We start from the raw sequence: 22,774 nt of genomic DNA, 5'->3' as shown, positions 1-22,774 counted from the left end.
AAAAATTCAATTTTAATGATAAGATCCCTTTAAAGGAATTTTTCACTGAACATAACTCTATTTAAATTTGTAAATTTAAACTGAAATTGAATTTTTGCAAAATCAAATCATTAAAAATTTTGCTGAGTTTCAAGGATTTTCTACCAAAATCATGACCAGGTTTCTGATCCCAAGTCCCGACCACAGAAAGTTCCTGCATTTCTGGTCCTATCCATTGGCAACCGATCAAGACAACAGATGTCACCGCTAAGACAGTTAGAGAAAATCTATAAGACTCTGCAAATTTTTTAATTGCTTATATTTGCAGAAATGTTTAAATTTTGTGATTCTGTTCATGGAGAAAGTCTGCGGGCTTCTACTTTATGTCACCTGACTAGTGAATTACAAAGGCTTTGGATTGCAAGGGTTTCGACAAATCTTGGCGAAGGAGTTCTGCTGTATTACATCTTGTTGGTGTTTACTGACAGCCTCAAGGTTATTTTCTGTATCACAGATATGGCTGAACATTATTTCACGTTGCGGCATAAACATACAAAATTCTGCAGATCAAGGTGAAAATTTAAGTCTCCCACTCGTGCAATGACTACCAATGCGGTGTCAATGTAAAGTTTGATAGCGAGAACCAAAGGTTCACAGAACTGCAACTGAGAAATGTGTCTGTGCGGGTTTTATCTACGTGTCGGATTATTTTTTTTTTAAGACCCCCGAGTATAATCGGAGACCCGGGGGAGGGGCGGAAAAGTAGTAAACCCTGATACTCCATTCCCTCTGGGCTCCCTGCACTTCATCACAGTTGTCTTCGGTTATCTTCTGGCCTCTTCCGGTCTCCTGTGTGACATCACGGGTCCGCTACAGAGTGTGCTGATATCATGATGACCCTTTTTCCGCACTTCCCATGGTCCTCTGCTTATTATATTCTAGGATCTGAAGAGGCCCAAGAACATAATAATAGCACTTTGGTCTTGTAAACTGAGTTAATGGTGGGGGGTCCTGAATGTCCTCATCTCTTGGCCAAAGTGGAGAGAGTGTTTATGGATCTGAAGACCCCCGAATATAAGCGGAGACCCAAGGGAGGGGCAGGAATATAATAAACCCTGATACTCACCTTCCCTCGGCCCCATGCACTTCATCACAGTCGTCTTCAGTTAACTTATGGTGGACCGACATAACGGAGAGCCCGATGCGGGTGAAGTAATGTAAGTTCTTGAGTCATCCATCAATATGTCCCCCAATGAAATCGTAGACATATGGAAGAGCAGTAGGGTGCCATGTTATGGTTGTATACAATGGTGGTATACAGACAGGTAAAACTCCTATACATTACCTCAAAGGTCAAAGTGACTCTATTGATGTCTATTATTATATGTCTAGCACAATATTATTATTATTATTATTATTATTATTATTATTATTTTATTACTATTATATATTATTAGGGTTGAGCCGATCTTGAGATTTCAGGATCAATTTTAAAATCCGATTTCCGATCATTTTCCAGCCGATCGGAATCCGATCTCCCAACCCTAGTCAAGGCTTCTCTATGGGAAAAGTCACTTTTACTGTTGAGCCGATCTTGAGATAACCTCCGACCTCGATCCTGCTGGAAAAGATCGGGATCGGAATTCCGTTCGCGATCGTGAAATTTACTCGATCGCCGATTGGAATCCGATCTTTTCCAATCCTGATCGCTCAACCCTGTATATTATACTTTGCATATGATTATTTATACAGTTTTATTATATTTTGTCTATTATTATATATCTTGCACAATATTATTATTATTATTATTATTATTAATAATAATTATTATTATATTATTATTATTATTACTTTTTTATTGCTATTATATATTATACTTTGCATATGATTTTTTATACAGTGTATTATATTTTGTCTATTAAATATTATTAATTATTATTATTATATTAATTATTATTATTATATTATTATTATTATTATTATATTATTAATTATTATATTATTATTATATTATTAATTATTATATTATTATTATTATTATTACTATATTAATTATTATTATTATTGTTATTATTATTATTATTATTATTACTTTTTATTGCTATTATATATTATACTTTGCATGCTATTCTTTATACAGTGTATTATATTTTGTCTATTATTATATATCTTGCCCAATCTTATTATTAGCATTCCTTTTTCTTATGATTACTTATTATATGTTGCATATCGCTCCCATCTTTAGCTCTGATCTGACACTTGATTGCGTTGCGAGCTGATCTCCTGCTCCCTGCTCTTCATTTTTCGAGCTGACCCTGACATTCGAGAGATTGTCTGGCATGCACATGTATAGTATAAGCCTTTTAAAGATATTATGTCATGTAGGCCATGCCTACGAGTGCTTTGCAGTCTCCATTGGCTAATTGCGGAGCCGGGAGGGGTGGGCTTGCCGGAGTGTATTACTTGAGAGCTGCTTGAGGGATTTCTGTGGGATTGCCCAGTAGTGCAGCAGCTGCTGATGCTGCTCCGTATACACCGCAGCCTAATACAGATCCAAGAGCAGATATCACAGGGACACACACACTGCCCCGACTTCTCAGCCCTTACAAAGTCTCTTAGGTGATGCCAATAGGATTTTACAGGCTGGACGCAATTTTTTAAAATTTTTTATTTTTTTCTTCCATTGGCGATGATTCTTGAAAGTTCGGATAATTCTTAGATAGACCAAATTTTATGGTGTGATCCTATTATCCGGAGACGCTACCACCCCCCTTATCGCCCCCTCCTCCCGCATCCCAGTGTGCGGGTCTCTCATTAGGACAGTGACAGCCGGCTACTAGATTTTATACCGTGTGCCGGATTTAATGCTGAGACATGCAAAACAATAGCTCGGGGAACGGTGAAGCTAAAGACTATGGAAAAGTCGAGTAGCGAAGACTCTTCTATACACCGAAGTCCGTCTGTGGACAGCAGGGACTCAGCTAAACCTTCTACCTCAAGCAGGGAATTTGGTAGAGGATTCACCGCCGGAGCTTTTTATGGCAATGCAGGATCTCGTACACAGAGCCATGCCGGCGTAAAGAGGGACAAGTACACTGCACCCAAAGGAGGCAAATATGTGGTCTTTTATCTGGATCTATCCTTTGTTTTTCTTCTAGAATTTAAGAAGTGCAACATGGCGAGAGGCTGTCTGTGTTGTTTGAAATATATGATGTTCCTCTTTAACTTGATATTTTGGGTAAGTCCATTTATATTATTCTTTGAAGTGTTGTGTGTGTAGAGCGCCGGCGCCAGCCTATACCGTAGCGTCGCGGGCAGAGTATGTATCCTGGGTACTCACCGCTTGTCTCCAGCAGCAGTGGGGTTAAAGCAGGTGCCATAGTATCTTAAATATAAGTGATGTATATGTCTATGGCGCCAACCTATACTGTAGCGTTGTGTGCAGAACACTTGAATGTGTACCCTGTGAGCCGACCCCTTGTCTCCAGCAGCAATGGGGTTAAAGCAGGCGTCACAGCACCTAAAATATAAGTGACATAGATGTCTATGGTGCCAACCTATACTGTAGCGTTGTATGCAGCACCCCTGAATATGTACTGACCACTTGTCTCCAGCAGCAGTGGGGTTAAAGCAGGTGCCATAGTACCTTAAATGTAAGCAGTTTATATGCTTATGGCGCCATCCTATACTGTAGCGTTGTGTGGCGAACTCTTGAATACGTAACTTGGGTACTGACCCCTTGTCTCCAGCAGCAGTGGGGTTAAACCAGGCACCACAGCACCTAAAATATAAGTGATATAGATGTCTATGGCGCCAACCTATACTGTAGCGTTACGTGCAGAGCACGTACCCTGGGTACTGACCGCTTGTCTCCAGCAGCAGTGGGGTTAAAGCAGGCGCCACAGCACCTAAAATATAAGTGATATAGATGTCTATGGTGCCAACCTATACTGTAGCGTTGTATGCAGCACTCCTGAATATGTATTCTGTGTACTGACCACTTGTCTCCAGCAGCAGTGGGGTTAAAGTGGCTTAAATGTAAGTGATTTATATGCATATGGAGCCAACCTATACTGTAGCATTGTGTGCAGAAATCTGGAATAGCTATCCTGTGTACTGACCACTTGTCTCCAGCAGCAGTGGGGTTAAATCAGGCGCCATAGTACCTTACATGTCAGCAATTTATATGTCTATGTCGTCAACCTATACTGTAGTGTTGTATGCAGAACTCCTGAGTACGTAAACTGTGTACTGACCGCTTGTCTCCAGCAGCAGTGGGGTTAAAGCAGGCACCACAGCACCTAAAATATAAGTGATATATATGTCTATGGTGCCAACCTATACTGTAGCGTTGTATGCAGCACTCCTGAACATGTATTCTGTGTACTGACTACTTGTCTCCAGCAGCAGTGGGGTTAAAGTAGCTTAAATGTAAGTGATTTATATGTCTATGGAGCCAACCTATACTGTAGCGTTGTATGCAGCATTCCTGAATATGTATCCTGTGCACTGACCACTTGCCTCCAGCAGCAATAGGGTTAAAGCAGGTGCCATAGCACCTGGGTTAAGAGTTATATGTAAATGATGTATAGGTGTACGGTGCCAACCTATGCTGTAGCGTCATGCACAACACTTAAGCATGCATGCTATGTATTTATGCACTTCTCTCCAGCAGCTGTGGGGTTAAAGTAGCTGCCCTATCCCCTGGGTTCTAAGAGTTGTATGTAAATGATGTACATGTCTATGGCGCCAACTTATACTGTAGCGTCGTATGCACACGCTCTGTGTATTGGTGACTTCACTCCAGCAGTAGTGGGGTTAAACCAGACCTATACTGTTGCGTTATTAAGTATGCGCTCTGTGTCCTTACACCCCCTTTCCGAAAAAGTGAGGATACAGTAGATGCCACTGGATTAAAAGTGAGATGTGAATGAATTTTTATGTCTATGGCGCCAACCTATACTGTAGCATTGTATGCACACACTATGCCTATGTATTCATGTATCAAAGGTTTCGTCCCAGCAGTAACGGGGTTAAAGCAAACGCCACAGCACCTGGATTAAGGGTTAAACACGTGTGGCACCAACCTATACCGTAGCCTCGTATGCAGAACTCCTAAGCATGCACTCTGTATAGACCACTTCTCTCTGGAAGCAAAGGGGTTAAAGAATTTGCACTACGTTGGCGGGGACAGGTGGCAGTTTGCACATTTTCATTCTATTCGTTTCCTATTGCACCATAGATGCTGGGATCTGAAATTTTTACAAAATTTCGACTACCTCTTGTGTTATGTGCATAGCACCGACATAGTCCGAGGCGTAGTCTGTAGGGTGCAAGTTGTTTCTATGGGGCTGCCTAATTTAACTCTTTCATACGCGGCTGGAAAGTAGAACTCTGGGTGCACTTGAGCCCCCCCTGTGGTGCAGGACAACTGTGCAAACCAATGTACTAGTATAATGTGCGATTAATAGAATAGAATAATATATAATAATAATAAAAATATAATAATAATAATAATAATAAAATAATAATAAAAAATATAATAATAATAATAATAATAATAATAATAATAATAATTAATAATAATATAAAATAATATAAATCTTGCATTCCTAATACAGCGCCCCTTGTCCAGCCCCTCGGTCGCCTCTAAGTCGTATTTCACCGCCACTTGCAGAGTCTTTGCAGGTATCTTCAGGATATTATCCAGAGTGACCCCAGACATTGTAGGTTTATGTTAGGATAATCACATAGTGTATACCCAGTGGGCACGAGGTGCGGGCATCTATCATACCTTACCCTGTTACCAACCGAAATAACTTCAGAAATGGGGGGGGGGGGTATTGAATATAAGAGGGTGACTGCATCAGGGACCAGGAAAGGGGGAGGGGGGATAGGAGGATGCAGCAGGATGAGCACTGCCCACCCGCCGCCAGGTATATGCCATGCATTGGGAGTTAATGACTGAGCTGTGGGCATGGTGTTAGATTTACGGAGCAGCAGAGCTGGATTTGTCAGTCTAATAACTGTCCGAATATAATAAAGGGGGTCCCCTCGTTCACTATACATTGGGCAAGTGGGAGGGGGGCTATCCAAGCTAAACAACCCCTCTATTGTGGTATCCTGATACTTTGCGACCGCTGACAAACTCAGCTCTGCTACATAATAAGAATGTGTTGAAGCCTGATCTGGCTCGATGCCCGTTTAGCGACATGGGAAAAGATGCCCTGACTGCGGAGCGGTGGGGGGTACTTAGTGCGGAAGGGGTTAATGGACTGTGACCCCCCCTCCCCTCTTCTCTCCAGGCGGGCTCGGTGCAGCAGTGCTGGTTATGCGCACAGCTCAGACTAATCAGAATAAGATAGATGTCCTTATGCCGCATTATTAGTTAGTGAAAGCCCCAGTGTGGCACTTTATACCATCGATTACCCTGGCACAGTCTGCAGCTCGCAGCCATTCAGACACACTAGCGTTATAGATGGCGGTATAGAACTATAGCATTACACCGGTAAGCCGCCGGCCTCTCATCAACCATCGCCTATTGTTCACTACTGCGATGGCGCCAGCGTAGACCATAGCGCTGCACAGGGAATACCCTCACTGGGGTCTCCGTCCCCCATGGGGCTCATAAGCTAGTGAATGTGAGCTCAGTGAGCTGTCAGGTTCTCTCTCGCTCGCCCAAAGCTTCCCCTATGGCTTCTATGTGCATAATTATTTCTATGGGGACGTAAAATACATAGAAAAAGAGAAATCTGCAGATTCTCCGAGAACAGGAGGAATGATCAAAAGGTTCTCCAGTTCCCCCCACGGGAGGTGTCCCGGCTCTGTTAACTATTTGGGGTCCTGATGTTTGATTTGTAGGTTGTGTTATAATGTAATGTTATATTATACTGGTATATTATATGTTATTATTGCATGATATATTATATTATATTACATTATATTATATTACATTATATATTATATTACTTTATATTATATATTATATTACTTTATATTATATTACATTATATTATATTACATTATATATTATATTACTTTATATTATATATTACATTATATTACTTTATATTATATTATATTACATTATATATTATATTACTTTATATTATATATTATATTATATTACTTTATATTATATTATATTACATTATATATTATATTACTTTATATTATATTATATATTATATTATATTACTTTATATTATATTACATTATATATCATTATTTTCATTATTTTATTACATTATAATACTATATATATATATATATATATATATATAATTTTATTATATTATTATATTATATATTTTATTATATTATATATCATATTATCTTATATTACATATTATACAGTATTATATTCACACCTATTATTGTGTTATATTATATTTATACTGTACGTATTGATTTTCAGTTATAGTTATTAATAAAGCGCACACCTATGCCATAGCGGTGTATTCTCCATAGACAGGACAAGTTACCCATAAGGGGTTAATCTGGCGCACAAAATATAGCATACAATACAAGACTATTAGACAACAATGAGTTAATAGAGGAGGGTCCTGGTAAAGAAACAAGAGTGTCTCTCTCACTGGAGGACTCCGCGTGTCCTGCATTATACAGGCAACCTATTGAGTTTAATAGGAATGGTGTAATACATCATTACTCCTGAGGGGGTGCTGTGGGGAAACTAAACACTTGCCACTGATTTCCCTGCTGGTTACTTTTAATTGTTGCCGGTACAAGGGGCAAGAAAACAATGTACTTAAAGTCACAGGACCCTTTTCTTTAAGAAAAAGCAGGATCAAAAGTGGATGATCCATTTAAAGGGGTTATCCAAGACTATGATGTTGACCTCCACTGCCTTTTCTCAGACCAGTGACATCACGTCCATTCGCCCATTGGCTATGCTGCAGCTCAGTCCCACTCAAATAAATGGAGCTAAGCTGCAATACCAAGCACAGCCACCATGCAATGGTAAACAGTAGAGATGAGCGAGTACTACTGGAAACGGCCGTTTCGAATAGCACGCACCCGCTTCCATTCATTCCTATGGGTGCGTGCTATTCGAAACGGCCGTTTCCAGTAGTACTCGCTCATCTCTAGTAAGCAGTGAAGAGGCCACAGCATTTAATATTATAGACCTAGAACACCCCTTTATATTGCTATTAACTGTTATTTTTTTTGTTTAAAGGGGTTTCTTTCAAAAACAGCGCCACACTTTCAATCAGTTTGTTTGTGGTATTGCAGTTCAGTCACAGTCGCAGATTTGCAATACCAGACACAACCTGTGGACAGGTGTGGCACTGTTTTTGGAAAAAAAGTAACAGTGTCTTTCTAATCCTAGGCCAATGTAATATTAGAGTGCCTCTATCACATATTAGAACATCTCCTGTCCCAATAATATCCAGTAGAGGGGGCTCATGGTTTGGGGGAGTCATCCAGGGCAGATTCAGTTTGCAGACGTAGGTCTATATCTATGTTCCCTACCCAAGGCAGACTGGTACCCCCATCGCCCAGCACCTGACCCCTCCGCCAGCCTAATCCTGGCACCTTAGGGGTATCTCCATGGGGTTAATTCTTCCCATTCCTAGTCTAGGGGGATGGTATTGCGGCGCACACTATATCACTAGTATATGTCAGATTGCTTCGTACCATCTGCTGCTGCTTCTTACACAGATTAGACTTGTCTGAGCCGGGGTTGTTTGCTTATGGGTTTTAATTATGACTCCAAGATGTTGAGATGTAACAGACAAGACGTATAGGGGGCTGCAGAAGCCCAAATTAAGGGCACAGGACTCTACGTGCAGCCTACTGGTACTAGGGGTGACCTAGTGTCCTGTTATTACGTCCGACACTGATGGGGAGAGGGGGGTCGTTGGTGAAACAATTCCTGGTATCTTCTGATTGGCCACATGATACCAGGGCTCTCAGCTTAAAGTGGACCGGTCACCGCTCCTGACATCTCGGCTGTACTAAATACCCGCATTGACATTGAGATGACAATTCTGTACAAAGTCATCTTAGAACTCAGAGTTGCCCAGTTCCTCTGTTATTCCTCCTGGAAATGTATGACTAAACTGAGAACTGGGTGAGGTTGACAGCTTTGTTACTGTCCAATCAGTGTTGGGGGCGTGTGTACTTGATTTAATGGTGTCCAATCAATCCTTGTGGTCCCTAAATAGATTGCTACTGTCCAATGAGTCCTGGGGGCGTGTCTCTAGTCTGTTTGATACTTGGCCATCAGTCCTGGGGGCGTGTCTCTCTTTAGTTTGAGACTGTCCAATCAGTCCTGGGGGTGTGTCTATTTAGTTTATACTGTCCAATCAGTCCTGGGGGCGTGTCTCTATTTAGTTTATACTGTCCAATCAGTCCTGGGGGCGTGTCTCTATTTAGTTTATACTGTCCAATCATTTCTGGGGGGGGGGTCTCTCTTTAGTTTGAGACTGTCCAATCAGTCCTGGGAGTGTGTCTATTTAGTTTATACTGTCCGATCAGTCCTGGGGGCGTGTCTCTATTTAGTTTATATTGTCCAATCAGTCCTGGGGGGCGTGTCTCTATTTAGTTTATACTGTCCAATCAGTCATAGGGGCGTGTCTCTATTTAGTTTATACTGTCCAATCAGTCCTGGGGGGTGTCTCTATTTAGTTTATACTGTCCAATCAGTCCTGGGGGGGTGTCTCTTTATTTTGAGACTGTCCAATCATTTCTTGGGGAGTGTCTCTATTTAATTTGATACTTGACAATCAGTCTTGGGGGGGTGTCCCTATTTGGATTGCTACTGACCAATCAGTCCTGAGGTTGTGTCTCTATTTGGTTTGATACTGTCCAATCAATCCTGGGGGGCGTGTCCCTATTTAGTTGGATTCTGTCCAATCAGCGCTGGGGGCGTGTCCCTATTTAGTCTGTTACGGTGGGGGGCGTGTCCCTATTTAGTTTGATACTGTCCTATCAATCCTGGGGGGTGTGTCCCTATTTTGTTTTATACTGTCCGATCAGTCTGGGGAGGCGTGTCCCTATTTAGTTGGATTCTGTCCAATCAGCGCCGGGGCGTGTCCCTATTTAGTCTGATACTGTGGGGGGCGTGTCCCTATTTAGTCTGATACTGTGGGGGGCGTGTCCCTATTTAGTTTGATACTGTCCTATCAATCCTGGGGGGCGTGTCCCTATTTTGTTTTATACTGTCCGATCAGTCCGGGGGGGCGTGTCCCTATTTAGTTTGATACTGTCCAATCAACGCTGGGGGCGTGTCCCTATTTAATTTGATACTGTCCAATCCGTCCTGGGGGGGCCCTATTTAGTTTGATACTCTCCAGTCAGCGTTGGGGGTGTGTCCCTATTTAGTTGGATACTGTTCAATCAGTGATGGTAGTGTTAGAATGTTTGAACACACCCCTTTGACCAGGTGAAAGGTAAAACCCAGTTGTATATTTCCAAGAGGAACAACATAGGAACAGCAAAATACAAGTTACAAGAGGTCAAAAAGTAGTCAGAAAGTTGTATGTAAATGTATTTAAAGGGCCCTTGAAGTGTTGTCCAACTATATACTGTATATAATGCACTGTAAAGACCTGATAACAGAGAACAATAGAGTGCACTGAACAGTAACTATATAAGACTAACCACATATTGGTTATTGTTGGGGCGCGGGCTCCTATATTGATGTGCTTCGGCGCTCTTTGGCGGCCGACTTATTATATGGTGCTCTTATGTGCAGGATAAATCCTCAGCTGTGCTGCCAGTGACATCCAGGTGACAGAAACCAATGTAGGAATTAGAGAGGGTGTGAGGGAGCTACAGATGAGGTTATTTGTAAGCAGAGGAGACAGTAGCGGCCACCATATGCTGCCCTACTGAGGGACACAATGCAGGATTTATCCATACAAACCTATAAGCAGCCATATAGATAATGATATCTAATAATACACTTAATAATACACTAATAATACACTTAAAGGGAGTGTGTCATCAAAACCAGCATATCAACCAAGCCCCACAGATAGATAGGTAAGGGTCTCCTGAATCAAATGCCGTTTTCCTCTTGTAAATAGGCGGCTCCGTTGCAGAGATATAGCTGTTTTATCAATATGCAAATGAGCTCTTCGGAGTAATAAGGGCGCCATTGCTCATTTTCTTATTGACCAAAATGGGGATATCTCGACAATGGAGGCAGCGATTCATATGGGCAAAACAGCATATGATTCAGGTGACCTTAAGCTATCTGTCTGCTGGGTTAGATAGATAGTCTGGATTCTGGTGACAAAGTCCCTTTAATACTTTTCGAAACATTTACTGTATGTGGCTTACTATGTCCCTATAGAACAAAACTGAAAAGTATATACTGCATAAAAACTATATTACTAATATATCTAAATTGTACAGGATTAGAAATAAATAGATGCTTGCTTGTGAAATAGCGCCACACTTGTCTGCAGGTTGTTTGCGGTATTGCAGCTCAACACTGTCCCACAATAGCAATTGATAACCCGTCCATGGGATAGAGAATTAGTATCTGAATGCAGGGGGTCTCACTGATGACAAGAATGGAGGTCCTCTGTCGAATGGAGCGATGGACATAGACCAAGACTGCTCAGCTAGTCGGTCCCATAGAATCCCGTCACTCCATGGCCCATGAGACATAGGACTCCGGTTCTCTTGATCAGGTCCTGGCCCTGTAGATAGGTGATGCATTGTTGTTATGCAATGACCTGTTTCATTTCAGTAACAGCACCACTATTATCCAAGGTTTAGCCGCAATACCAGACACAATCCATGCACAAGAGTGGCGCTATTTCGGGGATAAAAAAGTAGACCCATATAAAATCTATGCCCCGATATTGCAGCTCAGTCCCATTCACTGTACCATGTGACTGATGAATATGATGTCATCGGCACAGACTGCGGTTGCCTCTCCCTTCATCTGAATTGGGCATTCCAGAACCTGGTTCTGGGCTAGTTCTGACCCTGGGTCATGTGATCAAAACCAGTTTTCCCCCTTCCTCCTCTCGTGGTACCTGTGCTATTGGGATGGGCTTTACCATGTCATAGGAGGAGGGAAGGGGCGAAGTGCCCCGGTGCTGGTTCTGATCATGTGACCCAGAGGTCGGAATCCTCATATCGCCAACATTCTATCGGATAAATCTGAGTCATTTTTATTCCTCCGACAACCCCTTTAAGGATAAGTCGTGGATATGTAAGCCCCTTTAAATACCATACATGTTTGTCAGACAATGCCCATGTCAGTGGCAGCTGCTCCCAGATGACCCCTACTTAAAACAATATGGTGGGGTGGGAGACAGCTGTCCCCGTGAGTCAGATAATACATCAACTCAGATGCCACCGGCTTGGCGCGGTCACTACAGGTGTAGGCCATGTTTGATAGAAAAACAACAGGTGGGGGTGGATGGCACATGTCCTGTCTGACGGGTGGTGGTCTCGCCCCATTAAAGGAGAAGTCCACTTTAAAAAGTTTCCCATCCTCCCGGCCACCCCTGACAGATGGCTGCGATCTTTCCATCAGGCTCAGCTCACGATACAGCGACGCCTCAGTGTCACGTCAGGGGAACACCAGAATAGCAGAAGGCGCTGGTCCTGCGGCGCGCACGGCCAAGACGGGAGCTCGGCTTCCCATATCAGCGGCCAAAATCGTATTTCCCCTGGGTTTGACGTCCAGCGTCATTTTCTATTTAGGTCTTGGTTTGGTCGCGCTAATGTAATATACCGCGCTGACGGTGTCCCCCGACAATTGCTAATCCTCGCTATATGAATTTATTGGAGATTTTCTCCCCGTTTCCGCCTCTTTTTTTTTTTTTTTGCGCCAGCAGGAACGTATAGGAAGTTTTTGATTTATTGCGGTAATTTTACAGCTCACCCTACTTTAATTAACTATTGCTTCCTCATTACTGGGGTTTCACAGCAAAGGCATAAATCATCATTTCGGGATTACGGGTCTTGTAATAAATCACCCGCTTTGATGTAAATGCAAGTGATGGGATATTTCTATATGGCTGGGATGGGCAGAGGGTCACATGTAGCCCTCAGAGGGTCACGTATACTGTACGGGGCGAGAACATGCAGTCATACAGTCCATGTAGACAGGGCCGGCGTCAGCGCACGGCATAGTCGGGCAAGTGCCGGGGCCCACAGAGCCTCTGGGGCCCCCCGGCACTTGCCTGTCACAATTTCAGCTCATCGGCGTCCGTCCGCCGATGAGCTGGAATACATACGCGATGCAGGAGCTGTGAGATCAGCTCCTGCTTTAAAGCTCCGGCCCGGCTTGCGTGTGTAGGCGCGATGACGTCATCGCATCACGCCTACACACGCAAGCCGGTCCGGAGCTAAGCAGGAGCTGATCTCACAACTCCTGCATCGCGTATGTGATTGGAGGGAGAGAGAGAGGAGCGTCGGGGAACGATGGAAGGTGAGTGATAGAAGGTGAGTGATAGAAGGTGAGTGATGTAAGTGTTTGTTTTGTATTACATTACATATTAAGGTGAAACATAATGAAGGGGGCCCATGAAACTGGGGGGCAAATGAAGGGGAGGGGGGGAACGGCATGACACTGGGGCAGATGGAGGGGGGGGGGACGGCATGACACTGGAGAAGATGAAGGGGGTGGGGAGAGAATGGCATGGAACTGGGGACAGAGATGGAGGGGGCCCAATGAAACTGGGGGGCAAATGAAGGGGATCGGGGAACAGCATGACACTGGGGCAGATGGAGGGGGTGGGGAGAGAACGGCATGGAACTGGGGACAGAGATGGAGGGGGCCCAATGAAACTGAAGGGGCAAATGAAGGGGAGGGGGAGAACGGCATGACACTGGGGCAGAGACGGGGGACATGAAACTGTGGGCAGATGAAGGGGGAGAACGTGATGAAACTGGGGACAGAGATGGAGGGGGGACATGAAACTGGGGGCAGAGGAAGGGTGTATATGAAACTGGGGGAGAGATGGAGGGGGGGCATATAATTTACAGGTGACTGTAGGAGGATTATACTGTGTGGGAGCACATAAATGAATGGGTGGAATCAACATAAAAGTGGGTGGAGCTATATTTGCAGCGGCGCGCACATTTTGCCCCTCTTTCTACTCTTTAAAAGATTGGGAGGTATGGCGTTGGTGATGCCACACTCCTGCATGACGTCACTCGCTTCATCTGCAACGCACAGTGTCTCGACTCCCCCACCTCCTTTACAAGGGGGCCCACTGAGGCTCTGTCGCTCAAGGGCCCATAAAAACCTGGAGCCGGCCCTGCATGTAGTGATCATAGTGCAGTCTCACAGTCCATGTAGTGATCATAGTGCAGTCTCATAGTCCATGTAGTGATCATAGTGCAGTCTCACAGTCCATGTAGTGATCATAGTGCAGTCTCACAGTCCATGTAGTGATCATAGTGCAGTCTCATAGTCCATGTAGTGATCATAGTGCAGTCTCATAGTCCATGTAGTGATCATAGTGCAGTCTCACAGTCTATGTAGTGATCATAGTGCAGTCTCATAGTCCATGTAGTGATCATAGTGCAGTCTCACAGTCCATGTAGTGATCATAGTGCAGTCTCATAGTCCATGTAGTGATCATAGTGCAGTCTCACAGTCCATGTAGTGATCATAGTGCAGTCTCACAGTCCATGTAGTGATCATAGTGCAGTCTCACAGTCCATGTAGTGATCATAGTGCAGTCATACAGTCCATGTAGTGATCATAGTGCAGTCTCATAGTCCATGTAGTGATCATAGTGCAGTCATACAGTCCATGTAGTGATCATAGTGCAGTCTCATAGTCCATGTAGTGATCATAGTGCAGTCTCACAGTCCATGTAGTGATCATAGTGCAGTCTCACAGTCCATGTAGTGATCATAGTGCAGTCACACAGTCCATGTAGTGATCATAGTGCAGTCTCACAGTCCATGTAGTGATCATAGTGCAGTCATACAGTCCATGTAGTGATCATAGTGCAGTCTCATAGTCCATGTAGTGATCATAGTGCAGTCTCACAGTCCATGTAGTGATCATAGTGCAGTCATACAGTCCATGTAGTGATCATAGTGCAGTCTCATAGTCCATGTAGTGATCATAGTGCAGTCTCACAGTCCATGTAGTGATCATAGTGCAGTCTCACAGTCCATGTAGTGATCATAGTGCAGTCTCACAGTCCATGTAGTGATCATAGTGCAGTCTCACAGTCCATGTAGTGATCATAGTGCAGTCATACAGTCCATGTAGTGATCATAGTGCAGTCTCATAGTCCATGTAGTGATCATAGTGCAGTCTCACAGTCCATGTAGTGATCATAGTGCAGTCTCACAGTCCATGTAGTGATCATAGTGCAGTCTCATAGTCCATGTAGTGATCATAGTGCAGTCTCATAGTCCATGTAGTGATCATAGTGCAGTCTCACAGTCCATGTAGTGATCATAGTGCAGTCTCACAGTCCATGTAGTGATCATAGTGCAGTCTCACAGTCCATGTAGTGATCATAGTGCAGTCTCACAGTCCATGTAGTGATCATAGTGCAGTCTCACAGTCCATGTAGTGATCATAGTGCAGTCTCATAGTCCATGTAGTGATCATAGTGCAGTCATACAGTCCATGTAGTGATCATAGTGCAGTCTCATAGTCCATGTAGTGATCATAGTGCAGTCTCACAGTCCATGTAGTGATCATAGTGCAGTCTCACAGTCCATGTAGTGATCATAGTGCAGTCTCATAGTCCATGTAGTGATCATAGTGCAGTCTCATAGTCCATGTAGTGATCATAGTGCAGTCTCACAGTCTATGTAGTGATCATAGTGCAGTCTCACAGTCCATGTAGTGATCATAGTGCAGTCTCATAGTCCATGTAGTGATCATAGTGCAGTCTCACAGTCCATGTAGTGATCATAGTGCAGTCTCACAGTCCATGTAGTGATCATAGTGCAGTCTCACAGTCCATGTAGTGATCATAGTGCAGTCTCACAGTCCATGTAGTGATCATAGTGCAGTCATACAGTCCATGTAGTGATCATAGTGCAGTCTCATAGTCCATGTAGTGATCATAGTGCAGTCATACAGTCCATGTAGTGATCATAGTGCAGTCTCATAGTCCATGTAGTGATCATAGTGCAGTCTCACAGTCCATGTAGTGATCATAGTGCAGTCTCACAGTCCATGTAGTGATCATAGTGCAGTCACACAGTCCATGTAGTGATCATAGTGCAGTCTCACAGTCCATGTAGTGATCATAGTGCAGTCTCATAGTCCATGTAGTGATCATAGTGCAGTCTCACAGTCCATGTAGTGATCATAGTGCAGTCATACAGTCCATGTAGTGATCATAGTGCAGTCTCATAGTCCATGTAGTGATCATAGTGCAGTCTCACAGTCCATGTAGTGATCATAGTGCAGTCTCACAGTCCATGTAGTGATCATAGTGCAGTCTCACAGTCCATGTAGTGATCATAGTGCAGTCTCACAGTCCATGTAGTGATCATAGTGCAGTCATACAGTCCATGTAGTGATCATAGTGCAGTCTCATAGTCCATGTAGTGATCATAGTGCAGTCTCATAGTCCATGTAGTGATCATAGTGCAGTCTCACAGTCCATGTAGTGATCATAGTGCAGTCTCACAGTCCATGTAGTGATCATAGTGCAGTCTCATAGTCCATGTAGTGATCATAGTGCAGTCTCACAGTCCATGTAGTGATCATAGTGCAGTCTCACAGTCTATGTAGTGATCATAGTGCAGTCTCACAGTCCATGTAGTGATCATAGTGCAGTCTCACAGTCCATGTAGTGATCATAGTGCAGTCTCACAGTCCATGTAGTGATCATAGTGCAGTCTCACAGTCCATGTAGTGATCATAGTGCACTCTCACAGTCCATGTAGTGATCATAGTGCAGTCTCACAGTCCATGTAGTGATCATAGTGCAGTCTCACAGTCCATGTAGTGATCATAGTGCAGTCTCATAGTCCATGTAGTGATCATAGTGCAGTCTCACAGTCCATGTAGTGATCATAGTGCAGTCATACAGTCCATGTAGTGATCATAGTGCAGTCTCATAGTCCATGTAGTGATCATAGTGCAGTCTCACAGTCCATGTAGTGATCATAGTGCAGTCTCATAGTCCATGTAGTGATCATAGTGCAGTCTCACAGTCTATGTAGTGATTATAGTGCAGTCTCACAGTCCATGTAGTGATCATAGTGCAGTCTCACAGTCCATGTAGTGATCATAGTGCAGTCTCACAGTCCATGTAGTGATCATAGTGCAGTCTCATAGTCCATGTAGTGATCATAGTGCAGTCTCACAGTCTATGTAGTGATTATAGTGCAGTCTCATAGTCCATGTAGTGATCATAGTGCAGTCTCACAGTCTATGTAGTGATTATAGTGCAGTCATACAGTCCATGTAGTGATCATAGTGCAGTCTCACAGTCCATGTAGTGATCATAGTGCAGTCTCACAGTCCATGTAGTGATCATAGTGCAGTCTCACAGTCCATGTAGTGATCACAGTGCAGTCTCACAGTCTGAGCCTTCCTGATACCATTGCCCACCACTACTGTATTAGACAAGATCTGACTCTTTGCAGCATTTGTGGCTTTTCTATTTGTCGTAGGGACAGATTCTATAAAGAAGGGACCAATCCAAACTGCGGGGCTTATCAGGGTGCAGGAATTTATTTGAAGCTCCTGTCATAGACTTCTCATTCTTTCCTGACAGGGCTCTTAGGCCTCGTCTTCCTCCTCCTCCTCCTCCTCCTGTATTCTGCAGTACTTACTATCAGGTGTTTTTTACTGATGCAGAAAGTGATACACGGAGAGATTTACAGATTGCTGAGCTGGTAGATGTGCGAGTACACAGGAAGTCTGGAGGGGAATAATATATGGCTGGGGGATGGCGGCAGGGCAGAATTATTCACTGGCGGCATTGTATTCTATTCTCATTTTTTTTTTATTGTAGAGCCGTTATTAAAGGGGTTGTAGCTTTTATAAAAAGGCACCTGGCTATCTGCCTATCAGCACTAGTCCTTTCCTTTAAGGGTCCACACTTATCCCTTGTACGCGGCTTATTGTTCTAGGTCATAGGGTGGGAGGGGGCTTTATAACGTCTATGGATTCTAGGCCACATGGTCATGGGCAATTCCTTTATCCGAGCGCTGCATGGTGGTACTATATAAGCTCTGTACTATCTGAGCGCTGCATGGTGGTACTATCTAAGCTATGTACTACATGAGCGCTGCATGGTGGTACTATCTAAGCTATGTACTACATGAGCGCTGCATGGTGGTACTATCTAAGCTATGTACTACATGAGCGCTGCATGGTGGTACTATATAAGCTCTGTACTATCTGAGAGCTGCATGGTGGTACTATATTACCTCTGTACTATCTGAGCGCTGCATGGTGGTACTATCTAAGCTATGTACTACATGAGCGCTGCATGGTGGTACTATATGAGCGCTGCATGGTGCTACAATATGAGCTCTCTACTATCTGAGTGCTGAATGGTGGTACTATATTAGCTCTGTACTATAGGAGCGCTGCATGGGGGTACTATATGAGGGCTGCATGGTGGTACTATATTAGCTCTGTACTATATGAGGGCTGCATGGTGGTACTATATTAGCTCTGTACTATATGAGCGCTGCATGGTGGTACTATATGAGGGCTGCATGGTGGTACTATATTAGCTCTGTACTATATGAGCGCTGCATGGGGGTACTATATGAGGGCTGCATGGTTGTACTATATTACCTCTGTACTATCTGAGCACTGCATGGTGGTACTATATGAGCGCTGGGTGGTGGTACTATATGAGCTCTCTACTATCTGAGTGCTGAATGATGGTACTATATTAGCTCTGTACTATATGAGCACTGCATGGTGGTACTATATGAGCTCTCTACTATCTGAGCACTGCATCATGGTATTAACTTGGCACTATATCATGGTACTATCTGAACACTGCATGGTGATACTGTCTGAGCACTATATCATGGTATTACCTGAGCACTATATGGTGGTATTATATGAGCACTGTATGGTTGCACTGTATGATGATACTGTTTGAGTACTGCATGGTGGTATTACTAGAACACGGCATTGTGGTACTGTCTGAGCACTGCATGGTGGATTTACCTGAGCACTATGTGGTGGTACCGTTTTAACACTGTATGGTGATACTATCTGAGCACTGTATTGTAATACTGTCTGAGCACTGCATGGCAGTACTGTCTGATCACTGAATGATGATATTATCTGAGCACTTCCAGGTGCTATCACGGTGTCATATTTATCTAGGCAGCTGTATTTACCTATGACATTTGTGCACCATATTGTGTGGCTATTGTTATTCACCATTGTATGGTATGATATTTGTATATCATATGACAGTGTACCATATTGGTGGGGAGTGTCAGCAGAAGGTTCCTCATAGTGCATCATATGGCTGGCCTGGAGAGGAGATCACATACAGAACAGAGGTTGCATCGGGGCAGTATGAAGATTATTGTAACGTGCGTGTGGACCCATTGCGCACCTAACCGGTTTGACTTTGGGTCACTCCTGGGGGAATTCTCTAGGTGACAGCTTACCCTGATGTATCGAGAGATACAATTCATAGCACGAAGGGTTAGGCAAGGTCAGAGTTAGGTATCCAGACACAGGTCCAGAGTGAGGTATATAAATGGCAGGGCAGGTGGCGCAGGTTCAATGCACGGTACGAAGATGGTCATACAGATATTACAAGCACAGATTCCTTGGCAGAATACAAGGTACCTTCGAATCGGACAGAGACGTGGTCAGGAATCAGGCCAAGGTCAGGGCTGGATCAGAGTCAGATAACAAGGTCATACTTGAGGACTGGAGCTTAGAATAGGTGGACGCTGGCAAGTACGACCAGGCGGTATGTAGCTCCTAAGATGCCCATACACCCTCGATAATTCATCCAGCAGCCATTCCTCCCCACTCCCCCATACATATGTACACTCGGCTTGATGAAAAGAGAGTAAGTCACTTGTCAGACAGCACTGGCAGCAGCTCATCTCCCAGTATGTGTGATGTATATTTATAGATGCACACTATAATATATTATAGATGCACAGTATAGTATATTTATACAGCCCTGTAATTCGTCTCCATTGAAGTCTTGCATTACATTTACTTGGAGGAATCTTTGTAAACACCGAAGCCCGGGACGCTCGACTCAATCTTCCTTGTTAAATTGCACAATGACTCACAAAGCATCTCCGGACCTTGTACATCAGACCTGAGATGGGATGACAGTCACTCAGGCAGTGCACTTGTAGTGTACATTATGTCCTTGTCCAGATTTATACCCTTTACCATGTAAGCATAAACAGTACATTATCTGCGCGACGTGTGAACAGGAAGGTTAAAAGTCAGCGGCGTGTATCAGGCGGCTAGCTGTCAGCTCCCACTTTTCCGTATTTCAATCAATAGTAAGCGCTGAAGCTTTCCCTCCTGTATTTATGTGAAGTGGAAGCATAAAAAGAATCTTATTTTAAGGCTATGTTCACACGTCGTAAATCCGACAAAGGTATCTTGCATTTTGATGTGGATGTGCAGCAGGTTTGCCAGTGGATTAAAGGAGTTTTTACAGGATTTACATTTGATTTAGTTAAGTTCTCAGTATATAAATAAAAAATGTGTAGTATTATTGATAGTCAATCCATAAGGTAGGTCTTCAGTATCTGATGAGTCAGGGTCTGACCCTTGGGATCCCCACCGATCCTCTATTTGAAGAGATCACAGCATTGCAGTAAGCGATGCGGCCTCTTGACTGTATGCCAAGGACAGCGCTGTAAATGCTATAGTGGCCGTGCTTGGTATTGCCTTTACTTGAATGGGACTGGGCTGTGAACGGACTACGAGATGAATGAACATCGCCCATGAAGTGGAAGCAGTGGTCACCCAAGGAGTTGATCTGAGGCAGTCCAGGGTGTCCAACCCCCCCCCCCCACACACACACACACACACTAGAACATCCATATGTAAGTCCTGGAAAACCCCTTTAACCCTATTAAATGTAAAGGGGCATAGGCTTGGTATGTCCATCCAGAGATACTGTAGTGAATTTGTCAACAGGGTTGCAGGAACTCTGTACACATGTATGGGCTTCAGACTTTTAGCAGATTCTATGCAAATTTAGGCATGGGATCTTCAACTTGGTGTGAAATTCCATATGTGTGAACATGCCCATCTTTTTCCCCTTCTATGGTTGATCAAAATTAAAATAAAGCAGTATATACCGACAGAATGACAGCCAAATCTGGCATTACTTCAGCTCTAGGTGTCAACCTGGCCTCCAACCCAAATGTCTGTTTGCCAGGTTCGGAATGGCCGTATATACTTCACACATTATACGAGTTCATGGAAAAGCTTCCCCCATCCAGGGTCCTCATCTATTAGTGAAGTGAAAAGCAACTTTAAATTTGGAGAACTCAGCATTGATTTTAATAGGAATTGTGTAATACTCCATTTCTCCTGTGGGGTTGCTGTGGGGAAATTTAACACTTGTTTTTGACAGTTCACCTTATATCACAGGAAGTTGCAGCTCTGGGATATCCTGTGATCAACTGATCATTAGGGAATTGTAACTAATTGGGATTAATGAAAGCAGTTATTAATTATTAAATTATTAATTATTATCATTGCCTACAAATACGAAGATCTTTTGATGGACATTCCCCATTACCAAAGTGTCCTCCAAGATGCTGATGAAAGCTAGTTCATTACTGGGATACCCAGTGATCTGATGTAACCTGCAGCAGGTGTTTAATTTCCCAGCAGCACTCCCGCAGGAGAAATAAAGTATTACATAATTCCCAATAAAATGACTGAGATGTCTATGTAACGTGTGGATAAGTTGGGTCCTCCAAAAAGGAGGACGTGTTTCTATCTTAGTAATAGATGAAGGGAACCTTAAAATCAGAAGTATAAGATCAACTTAAGTCATTGCTTATCGCTATTGTCTTATTGACAAATCGTGGATCTGAAGAGTTAAAGAGTCAGTTGCCGCAATATCGAAATGGACAGGGCAATTCATCGTTGAGCGGTTTTATTGCCTTTTACAGCTTGGCAAGGAGGAGTTGACACTAATATTGTGTGTAGATGGGTCTTGAACACGTTCCTCTCTATCTCCACCTCAATAACGGCATCCATTGAGGCAAGGCAGTCGTGCATTTTGCATAAGCGTCATGAGCTGGGGTGTAATGAGCATGAAGATTAGAGGAAATTGTGTTATTAAATTGGACATTGATGAAATGAAGCAGACACAGGAAAAAAGAATCACACTGGGAACAAGCAATAATATGAAGGCCTCGAGTCCCCGAATCAGCCAGATGGAGACATTTACAATTACATCGGAAATATGATCTATACACTGCACACATCATTGAGACTCAGAAGAAGGTTCTCGAGCCCGACTTGTCTCCTACACAATGGATCAAACCAATGTAAATTCTCTAAAAGTGACTGGAAGGACTAGAGAACCTCATCTATTATCACTAGCTGAGACATACACAGTCTATAGAATAAGAGATCAATGGTGTGGACAATCCCTACTTGTTAGAAATGTCCTTGTCTACTGGAATCCTGACCGATCAGCTGGAATATGTAGGGTACACCCAGCTGAAGGTGTTCAGTTTCCCTGTAGTGCCACCACTGGAGAAATTAGATATTACACATTAACCATTCAAGCCAAGGTACGTAGGACACAATAAGTCCTCCGGGGCAAGAGACACTCATCCAAGGATGAGGAGACTGGACCAGGAGACTACACCCAATGAC

General features: G+C 43.4%; 1 protein-coding gene across 3 annotated transcripts in view; it reads left to right on the top strand.

Annotated features, from left to right (window-relative positions):
• Positions 1-22,774, top strand: part of TSPAN9 (tetraspanin 9) — a 197,850-nt gene that overhangs the window by 47,289 nt on the left and 127,787 nt on the right. Inside the window, exons 1-2 of one of the 3 annotated variants that reach the window (XM_075275093.1) lie at positions 2,478-2,598; positions 3,138-3,217. In XM_075275093.1, the coding sequence (XP_075131194.1) occupies positions 3,155-3,217 (63 nt within the window). In that variant the 5' untranslated portion in view covers positions 2,478-2,598; positions 3,138-3,154. Of the gene's footprint in view, positions 1-2,477; positions 2,599-2,677; positions 3,218-22,774 lie in introns of those variants that run through there. The other 2 variants (XM_075275092.1, XM_075275091.1) reach the window with 2 other exon arrangements.

The sequence above is a fragment of the Leptodactylus fuscus genome, chromosome 5 (genome assembly GCF_031893055.1).
Source record: "Leptodactylus fuscus isolate aLepFus1 chromosome 5, aLepFus1.hap2, whole genome shotgun sequence".
Classification (NCBI taxonomy): domain Eukaryota; kingdom Metazoa; phylum Chordata; class Amphibia; order Anura; family Leptodactylidae; genus Leptodactylus; species Leptodactylus fuscus.
Note: the sequence above shows the minus strand (reverse complement) of the source record. Positions and strands in the feature narration are given on the sequence as shown.